Consider the following 11,387-nt stretch of genomic DNA (forward strand, 5'->3'; position numbering starts at 1 on the left):
TTTTTTTTTTTTTTTCCTGAGTAAAAATGCCTATCAGTAAACAAATTCAAATTCTGTGTACTCTTGTACTATCCCTGTCAAGGTGGAGATTGACAATGTCTTCAGGTGTGCAATCATCTCCAGTGGCTGAAGTCGGAAGTAGAACTCAAACCCAGTTTTGAAGCCCAGCCAATGCAAGTGCCCAATTCCATACCTAGTATATCCAGATGCTTTTCATCTTCACTTCTTTTTGTTTGATTTGTGAATGTTATATCATCATATTGACGGTATACAACTTTCTTGTATTTGGACCCAAGAAATATTCCAGTTCCATTCAAATATATGCTTGTTTTACTTTAAGAAAACAAAATTATGTAGTTAGTTATTGTAACCATTACAATAGACAAAAGACTCATATGGAAGAAATTCATATTGAGTTAATATGACTTATTACTTAGAGACTCACTCACCTTGGAACAATTAATTTTTCTAAAATATATTTGTTGTTGTTGTCAAGTGCTGTTGAGTCAGTTCTGACCCATAGCTACCCTGTATAGGGTTTCCAGGGAGCGGCCTGTGAGTTTGAACCACTGACATTACAGTTCAAATGGCTTTGCAGTATGGCACATTAACCCACAGCACCACATCAGGATTCCCATATATATTAGTTCTGGCAAAATTGTTAGACTTTCACTCTATATTTTAAAACATGCCTTCATGAGGATATTTTAGTTATTATTAATAAATATGTAGTAAGAGAGGGAAAAAAGAGCCCTGCAATTAAGTATTTAGTTGCGAATTAAAATGTTGGCAGTTCTAATCCATCAGCCGATCTGTTGGAGAAAGATATGGCAGCCTGCTTCTGTAAAGATTTACAGACTTGGAAACCCTAGTGAGCAGTTTTACTCAAAGTTGGTTTGAACCTCAAGGTCAGTGGTTCAAGCTCCTCAGCTGTTCCTCAGAACCGACTCAGAACCGGAGTCAGTCAGCACTGACTCAACAGCACTTAACAACATAACAACAAATATGGTCACTATAAGTCGGAATCAACTAAACAGCAACAGGTGTGGTTTTGGGTTTAGTAGGAGAGGAAACAAGAGAAAAAAATAAAATTTTACAAAAAGAGAAAAATCAGTGTCTTCAAATTGAAGACAAAATAAAAACCTGACAAATTTCAAATGTTAAATTTAATTGGTCAAATACCAAACCAGTGGTTATCGAGTTGATTCCAAATTCATAGTGAACCTACCGGACACAGAAGAATGGTTTTATTGGCTATGCAAAAACATGTGACTGTGTGGGTAATAACAAATTGGATAACACTGTGAAGAATGGCAATCCCAGAACACTTAATTGTGCTCATGCAGAACCTGTACATAAATTAAGAGACAGTTGTTCCAATAGAACAAGGGAGTATTTAATGGTTTAAAATCAGGAAAGGTATATGGAAAGCTTGTATCCTTTCACAATACTTATTCAATCTGTATGCTGAGCAAATAATTTGAGAAGTTGGAATATATGAAGAAGAATGTGGCATCAGGATTGGAGGAAGGTTTGTTAACAACTTGAGATATACAAATGACACAGATTTGCTTGTTGAAAGCCAAGAGGACCTGAAATACATACTGATGATGATCAAAGACTTACAGTATGGATTTGAATTCAATATAGAGAAAATAAAAATCCTCACAACTGGACCACTAGACAACTTCATGATAAAGGGAGAAAAGAATTTATCAAGGACTTACTTGATTTTACTTGGATCCACAATGAACACTTAGAGAAGTAGCAGTCAAGAAACAAAGGATATATTGCATTGGACAAATCTGCTGCAGGACATTTCAAAGAGTGTTCAAGGGCAAAGATAATAGTGTGAGGTGTGCTTGACCCAAACTGTGGTATTTCAATTGCTTGTGAAAGCCAGACAATGAATAGGAAGACTGGAGAAGAATTAATGCATTTGAATTTTGGGATGGGTGAAGGATACCATGGGCTGCCAGAAGAACAAACTTATACTTCATCTCCTACTTTGGACATGCTTTCAGGAGGGACAGTCCCTGGAAAAGGATTTCATATTTGGCAAAAGAGAGAGTCAATGAAAGATAAGAAGACCCTCAATAAGATGGATTGATGAAGTGACTTCAGCAATGGTCTCAAACACAACAATTGTGAAGGCGGCATAGGACCAGGCAGTTGGAATTAGCATGAAGTCACATAATAACAACAACCTACGACTCATCTGTCAGTTTCTCATACTTTAGTGGCTTGTGAGTTGCTGTGATGTTGGAAGGTTTGTCACTGCTCTGTTAAAAACCAGTGGGGATACCCATGTTGGACAGACTTCAGCAAAGCTTTCACACTAAGACTAGGAAGAAGGAGATGCAGACCACTTCTGAATAGTGAGCCACTAAAAATTGTATAAATAACAATGGAAAATTGTTTGCTATAGTGCCAGAAGATTAGCCCTTAAAGTTGGAAGACACTCAAAATAGGATCGGGGAAGAGCTGCCTCCTCAAAGTAGAGTTGACCTTCATGCCTTGAAGGGAGTAAAACATTTGGGAACTTCAGTTGTGATAGGGAAAAACTCAAAAGGAGAAGAAACAGTTGCAAACATCCATTAATAATCAGAACATAGAATGTATGAAGTATGAATCTAGGAAAATTAGAACTTGTCACAAATGAAATGAACACATAAAAATTGATACTCTAGGCATTAATGAGTTGAAATGGATTAGTATTGGTTATTTTGAATCAGACAATAATATTACTTACTATGTTAAGAATGAAAAATTGAAGAGGGATGGTATGGTGTCTCATTCACAACAAAAAGATCATTTCAAGATGTACCTGCAAGTCTGTGATAGGATAATATCCATACACCTACAAGGAATACCAGTCAGTACCACTTTCATTTAAATGTATTCACCAATCACTAAACCAGTGATGATGAAATTGAAGAATTCTCCAATTTCTCCAGACGGAAACTGATGAAATGTATAATCAAGATGCATTCATAATTACAGGTAATTATAATGTAATGCTGGAAACAAAGAGAAAGGATGGATAGTGAAAAATATGACATTAGTGATAGAAATGATGCTAGAGATCTCATGACAGAATTTTGCAAGACAAGTTACTTATGCATTGCAAATACTTTTTAAAACAACATATAAAACAACTATACTACTGTTCTGTCAGTTTGTTGTACTGTGGTGGCTTGCATGTTGCTGTGATTCTGGAAACTATGTCACCGGTATTTTTAAATACCAGCAGGGTGGACAGGTTTCTGCTGAACTTCCAGACTAAGATAGCCTAAGAAGAAGGAGTGACCAAATATTTACTTCTAAATATTTAGAAGTAAATATTTAGTCACTAAACACTTTATGAATAGCGCTGGAACACTGTTCAGTACTAAAATATTGAATATTGAAACACGTTGAAGAGCACTAGAATATTATGAGATATAGCGCCAGAAAATGAGTCCTTCACTCAAGATGTGACTGGGGAAGAGCTGCCTCCTCAAAGAAGAGTTGACTGTGATGATACAAATGGGGTAAAGTCTTTGGAACTTTCATTTGATGATTGGATACAACTCAAAATGAAGAGAAGCAGTTGTAAACATCCATTAATAATCAGAACATGGAATGTACAAAGTATGAATCTAAGTTGGAAATTGTCAAAAGTGAAGTGGAACAAATAAAGATTGATATCCTAGGCATTAGTAAGCAGAAATGGACTGGTATTGACCATTTTGAATCTGACAATCACATGATTTACTATGCTGGGAATGATGAAGATAAATGGAATCTCATTCATCATCAAAAAGAACATATCAAGATCTGTCTTGTAGTATAATGCTGTCTAAGATAGAATAATATCCAAAGCCTACAAGGAAGACCAGTTAATAACACGGTTATTCAGATTTACTCACCAACCATTAAAGGCAGTGATTATGAAATTGAAGAATTCAACCAACTTCTGCAGTCTGAAATTGATCAAACATGCAATCAAGATGTATTGATAATTACTGGTGATTGGAATGCAAAGATTGGAAACAAAGAGGAAGGATCAGTCCTTGGAAAATACAGCCTTGTTGATAGAAAGGATGCTGGAGATTGGATGATAGAGTTTTGTAATACCAATGACTTGTTCATTGCAAATATCCTTTTAAAACAACATAAAAGTTGACTATACACATGTACCTCACGAGATGGATTATACAGAAACCAAACTGACTACATCTGTGGAAAGACACAGTGGAAAAGCTACATATCATTAGCAAAAACAAGGCTAGGCAAAGACTGTGGAACTGACCATCAATTGCTGACATGCAATTGCTGACAGGCTGAAGCTGAAGAAAATTAAAACAAGTCCATGAGAGCCAAAATATGACCTTGAGCATATACCAACTGAATTTAAAGATCATTTGAAGAATGGATTTGATGAATTAGATACTAATAACTGAAGACCAGAAGAGTTGTGGAATGACATTAAGAACATCATACAGAAAGTAAGCAAAAGGTCATTAAGAAGAGAGAAAAAGAGAAGAAAACGACCAAAACGGATGTGAGAAGAGATTCTGAAACTTGCTTTCCAACATAGTGATCCTAAGAAAAATAGAAGAAATGAGGAGGTAAAAGAACTGAATAGAAAATTTCAAAGTATGGTTTGAGAAGACATAGTCAAATATCATAACACAATGTGTAAAGACCTTGAGTTAGAAAATCAAAAGGAAAGAGCATGCTTAACATTTCTCAGGCTGAGGGAACTGAAGAAAAAAATTCAAGCCTCGACTTGAAATATTGAAGGATTCAATGGGCAAAATATTGAATGATACAGAAAGCATTAAAAGAAGATGGAAGGAATATTCAGAGTCACTGTACCAAAAAGAAATGGTTGACGTTCAACCACTTATAGAGGTAGCATATGATCAACATCCAATGATACTGAAGAAAGAAGTTCCAAGTGTACTGAAGGCATTGACAAAGAACAAGGCTCTAGGAACTGATGGAATACAAATAGAAATCTTTCAATAAACTCATGCAGCATTAGAGGCTTTCACACTTCTATGTCAAGAAATTTGAAAGACAGCTACCTGGCTAACTGACTGGAAGAGATCCAGATTTATGCCCATTCTAAAGAGAGGTGGCTCAACAGAATGCAGAAATCATCAGATAATATCATTAATATCACATGAAAGTAAATTTTTGCTAAAGATAATTAAAAAATGGTTGCAACAGTACATTGACAGGAAACTGCCAGAGGTTCAAGTCAGATTCAGAGGAGGATTTGGAATGATGGATATAATTGCTGACATCAGATGGACCTTAGCTGAAAGCAGAGAATACCAGAAACATGTTTTCCTGTACTTTGTTGAGTACTCAAAGACTTTCGATTGTGTGGATCATGACAAGCTATGTATAACATTATGGAGAATGAGTATTCCAGAACACTTAATGGTGCTCATGAGGAACCTGTACATAGATTAAGAAGCAGTTGTTCAAACAGAACAAGGGAATACAGAATGGTTTAAAATTAGGAAAGGCGTGTGCCAAGGTTGTATTTTTTCACCACACCTATTCAGATTCTATATGCTGAGCAAATAATTCAAGAAGCTGGATTACATGAATAAAAACATATCAGGATTGGAGGAAGACTCATTAGCAACCTGTGATATGCAGATGATACTACCTTACTTTGCTGAAAGTGAAGAGGACTTAAAATACTTAATGATGAAGACCAAATGCCATGGCCTTTGGTATAGGTTGAACCTCAGTGTAAAGAAAACAAAAGTCCTCATCACTGGACCAATAAATAGCATCAATACAAATGAAGAAAATATTGAAGCTGTTAAAGACTTCATTTTGCTTGGAAACACTTCAATACTAATGGAAGCAGCAGTCAAGAAATCAAGTGGCATGTTGCATTTGGAAAATCTGTTGCACAAAACCTCTTAAAAGTATTGAAGAGAAAAGATGTCAGTTTGAGGACTAAGATGCACCTGACCCAAATCATAGTTTTTTTTAAGGAATGCATGTTTATGTTGGACCATGAGTAAAGAAGACTTGAAGAATTGATGCATTCGAGTTATGGGGTTGGAGGAGAATGCTGCTTAGAAGCTGGGATGACCAGACTTTGTCTCTTATATTTCAGACATATTATCAGGAGAGACCAGTCACTGGAGAAGGACATCAGGCTTGGTAAAGTGTAGGGTCAGTGAAATACAGGAAGACCCCCAATATGAAAAATTGGCACAGTGGCAGCATCAATGGACTCAGTGTAGCAATGATTGTGAGGTTGCTGCAGGACCAGACAGTGTTTCATTCTGTTTTTCAGTGTTACTATGAGTCAATACTGACTGATGGCACCTAACAACACCAAGAACAACATAAAAGCAACTATACACATGGAGATCTAATACACGGAAATCAAATTGACTATATCTACGAGTTGAAACCGACTCCACGGCACATAACCACACCATGGGAAGAAACAGTAGAAAAGCTCAATATCATCAGCCAAAACAAGGTCAGAGGCTGATTGTGAGATATACCATTAATTGCTCATATGGTAGTTCAAGATGAAGCTGAAGAGAATTAAACAAGTCCACGAGAATTAAAAATATGACCTTGAATATATCCCACCTGAATTTAGAGGCCATCTCAAGAACAGATGTGATATATTAGACACTAATGACACAAAAACTAGAAGAGCTGTGGAATGACATTAAGAACATCTTACATGAAGAAAGCTAAAAAAAAGTAAGGAAAAAAAGACGAAAGCAAAATGGATGCCAGAAGCGACTTTGAATTTTGTTCTTGTGTGTAGATAAGCTAAAGCTACTGGAAGAAATAAGAAAGTAAAAGAGCTGAACAGAAAAATTTTAAAAAGGCAGCTTGAAAAGACATAGTCAAATATTTTTAATGAAATGTGCAAAAACCTGGAGTTAGAAAACCAAGGGGAAAAACACACCCAGCATATATCAAGCTGAAAAAACTGAACAAAAAATCAATCCTTGACTTGAAATATTGAAGGAATTCTCTGGGAAATATATTGAAGGATACAAGAAGCACCAAAAGAAGATGGAAGGAATACTAGAGTCACCGTACCACAAATAAATGGGTCATGCTAAGCTTTTTAAGAGGTAGCATATTATCAAGAACTAATAGTATTGAAGGAAGAAGTCAAAGCTGCATTGAAGGCATTGGCTAAAAACAAAGCTCTAGGATTTGACAGAATACAAATTGAAATATTTCAACAAACTCATGCAGCTCTAGAGATTCGTATTCATCTATGCCAAAATATGTGGAAGACAGCTAGCTGGTGAACTGATTGGAAGAGATCCATATTTGTGTTCTTTCCATAGAAAGATGATTCAATGGAATGTGGAAGTCATTGAACAGTATCATTAGTATCACATATGCAAGTAATATTCTGCTGATAATTAAAACACTGTTGCAGCAGTATATCAATGGAGTGGTGCCAGAAATTCAAGCTGGATTCAGAAAAGGATGTGGAATGAGGGATATAATTTCTGACATCAGCTGGGTCTTGGCTAAAAGCAGAGAAATACTAGAAAGATATATTTTTTTGTTGTTGTTGCTATGTGCCATTGAGTCAGTTCCGACTCATAGTGACCCTATATAGTATTTCCAAGGAGCAACTGGTGAGTTTGAGCCACCAACCTCAACCAACCTCATGGTTCAAATGGTCTTGTGGTCTAGGTATTCTATTGTATAACTCTGGAAAGGTATTCAATTGTATAACAAACTATGGATGGCATTGTGAATAATGGGTTCTCCAGAACACTTAATTGCATTCATGAGGAACCTGTATATAGGCCAAGAGGCAGGTGTTAGAACAGAACAAGGGGATACTAAATGGTTTAAATCAGGAAAAGTGTGGGCCCTATGTATTCAATCTGTATGTTGAGCAAATAATCTGAAAAACTCGATTATGTGAAAAAGAATGTGGCAGCAGCATTGGAGAAAGACTCATTAACAGCCTGTGATGTGTAAATGACACAACCTTGTTTGCTGTAAGTGAAGAGGACTTAAAATACTTGCTGATGAAGATCAAAGACTATATATAGCCTTTAATATGGATTGTCTTTCAATATAAAGAAAATACAGAAATCCTCATCACTGTACTGATAAATCACATCATGATAAATGGAAAAAATATTGAAGTTGTCAAAGATTTCATTTTACTTGAATCCACAATCAATGGAAACACCAGTAAATAAATCAAAAGATGTATTGTATTAGGAAAATCTCATGCAAAAGACCTCTTTGGAATGTTCAAGAGCTAAGGTGTCAATTTGAGGAATGAGGTGTGTCTGACCCAAGCCATGATATTTTCAATAGTCTCATATGCATGTGAAAGTTGGACAATGAATAACAAAGACTGTGGAAGAATTGATGCATTTGAGTTATAATGTTGTAGAAGAATACTGAAAGTACCATGGACTGCCAGAAGAACAAACAAATCTGTGTTGGAAGAAGTACAACCAGAGTGCCCTTAGAATCTAGGATGGCGAGACTTTGTCTCTCATACTTTGGACATACTATCAGGAGGGACCAGTCCTTGGAGAACAACATCCTGTTTGGTAAAGTGGAGGGTCAGTGAAAAAGAGAAAGACTCCCCAAAAGATGAGTCAACAGAGTGACAGCAACAATGGGCTCAAATGTAACTACAATTGTTAGGGTGGATCAGTACTGTGCAGTGTTTCGCTCTATTGTGCATAGGGCACCTATGAGTCAGAATTGACTTAATGGCACCCTGGTTACGAATCGGGCTGTGAACCTTAAGGTCAGCGGTTCGAAACTACCAGCCGCTCCGTGGGAGAAAGATGAGGCTTTCTACTCCCGTAAAGATTTACACCCTCGGAAACCCTGTACAGGGTCGCTATGAGTCGGAACCAACTTGACGGCACTTAACAACAACAACAACAAAAAACAACAGCACCACACCATCAGGTTTCTGAGCTACAAATCTGTATTAGAGATGACTGCCTCATCTTTCTTCCCTGGAGTGGCTATGGGTTTAAATCATGGACCTTTCGGTTAGCAGCCCAATGCTAATCCAGTGTGATTCCAGAGATCTTAAATGTAGTTTAAGTGGTGTTTATTATTTCTCAAAATGGGGAGATTGGATTTTAACACATTTATAGGAAAGAAGGATGTAAAAAGTTTGAAGAGGAAAGAAGGATGTAAAAAGTTTGAAGAGGTAGTAAGAAATGAAGCACAAAAGGAAGCTATGAAAACATTTAAAATTTTTTGAAGTCATTTACAGTCAAATCTACCACACAGAAGATGTGAAGTTATTTATAAGTAAATTTATCCTAAACACACACACTAGACACACTCATAAATACATGCACGTCACACATGTAAACACACACACCAATCTCACATATCTTGAAATAAGTTATAATTGAATATATCTGATATGCATGCCACCACCACCACCACCAACTCCACCACACACACACACACACACACACACACACACACACACACATGCACGCGCGCGCCACTTAAAAAACTCGGTGGAGGACTACAGATGAATCGTTCACAATTAGAGACTAGAGTTATCACCATACTTCTTTCTTTGCAAGTTATACAGCTGTTTCTTCCATTTCTTGCTAGGAGCAAAGTCCCACATGATTTCCTCAGCTGCGATATAGATGGTTTTCACCTCCTGGTAGTGTGTTTGATCTGGATTTGGCTTTGGACACCGCCTCACTTGGTATTTATGTTTCATGCCTCCTTGATAGTGCTCTGCTGTCATGCAAACCACATTGAAAATACCTAGAGATGAATACAAAAACTTCTTAGATCTTTGCATTCAGATTTCTTTCTTCTGTGAAGACATTCATAAGATATAAACCCCACAGAGAAATATAAGCAAGATCATTCATTCATTCCTTCATTAATTTAACAAATACTTATTGGACATCTTCTATGTATCAGGCATATTTTTAGGCACTTGAGAAACATCATGAATAGAGTAGTACAATCCTTGTTTTTCAAGTTTATATTGTGGCGTGACTTGGAGACAGACAATAGATGTATTGGGTAACTTTTACAGTATGTCTGAAGGTGATATGTGAACAAATGAAAAAAGTAGAACAGTTCACAGGATATCAAGAATTCTGGGTGTAGATGAGTAGTAAGTAATATTCTATAGAGTGATAATGGTGGGCCATGTTTGGGGGGTGACATTAATGCTAAAAGTATGGAGAGGTGAGTAGTAGCTTTCTTGTTGTGTTGGTTCCAACTCATGACCACCCTGTATAGGGTTTCTGAGGCTGTAAATATTTATGGTAGCAGAATATTTCATCTTTTTCCCCAGGTGGGACTGACTGGTGGTTTTGAATAGCTGACCTTTTGGTTAGCAGCCTAAAGTGTAACCCATTATGCCATTAGGGGTCCTTAGTGGCTATGTTGTTGTTGCTGTGTTGTGTGACTCTGTATAGAGTTTCCAAGACTGTAAATATTTACGGACACAGAAATCCTTCTCTTTCTCCAGCAGGGCACCTGGTGGACTAGAACTGCTGACCCAGTTCAAGTTGACTAAAAACTCAATGCATAATCCACTATGCTACCAGGGCTCCTCTGTGGCTATGTTAGGAAAAGAGTAATCCAGGCAGAGAAGGTAACACGTTCTGCACCCATAAAGATTTAAAGCCTCAGAAACCCTATACAGGATCACGATAAGTCGAAATCAACTTGACGGCAGTGGTTACCAGCACATAACAGCAGAAATCCAGCCAATGTCACACCAGTAAATTCCAGTTTTCTTTCTTTCAATTTAGTAATTTAATAGCACCATTACATTCTGGTGCTACTTCTTACTGTTTCCTTGATCAACACTAGTATTCTCTTGACTTCTATTGTTGTTTCTTTCTGTGGCAGGTAAAATTTAAGATAACTGACAAAAAAAGCAAAACTTTCTGACTCCAAGAGTTTGGGGAGCAAGCATTTCTTTAGAATGAAATGATCCCTGCAGCTTCTCGAACAGTATTTGACACATGAGAATCATCTCTGTGCTTGCTGCAGCTGATCTCATCTAGGAGGGAACATGAAGAAAAGACAATTTTTAAATTTAGGAAACATGTATAGAGAAGTAGAGGCAGAAGTGGGCAGGGTCAGGCAATAACTTGCCCATGTGTATGTATATATGTGTATGCATACATATGTGTGCATATGTGTGTGTGTGTGTGTGCATTGTTTGAGTATACACTAACCGTTAAGCGATTGACTACTAATCGACACATTTGTGATTTGTATTCACCCAGCCGTATCTCAAGGAAAAAAAAGCCTAGTACTCTTCTTCCAAAAGGCGAAAGCTTTGAAAACTCTATGGAGCAGGTCTATTCTGCAAACATGGGGTTGCAATGAAT

At 37.0% G+C, this 11,387-nt stretch overlaps 1 protein-coding gene across 1 annotated transcript in view; it reads right to left on the reverse strand.

The window, feature by feature from the left end:
• The window catches only part of LOC102812634 (ceruloplasmin-like), a 63,541-nt gene that overhangs the window by 25,764 nt on the left and 26,390 nt on the right, over positions 1–11,387 (reverse strand). Inside the window, exons 12-13 of the mRNA XM_006876370.1 lie at positions 9,585–9,792; positions 194–333 (exon numbers count right to left, since the gene is read on the reverse strand). Of these exons, the coding sequence (XP_006876432.1) occupies positions 194–333; positions 9,585–9,792 (348 nt within the window). The remainder of the gene's footprint in view (positions 1–193; positions 334–9,584; positions 9,793–11,387) is intronic.

This window comes from Chrysochloris asiatica, unplaced genomic scaffold (assembly GCF_000296735.1).
Source record: "Chrysochloris asiatica unplaced genomic scaffold, ChrAsi1.0 scaffold00376, whole genome shotgun sequence".
Taxonomy (NCBI): domain Eukaryota; kingdom Metazoa; phylum Chordata; class Mammalia; order Afrosoricida; family Chrysochloridae; genus Chrysochloris; species Chrysochloris asiatica.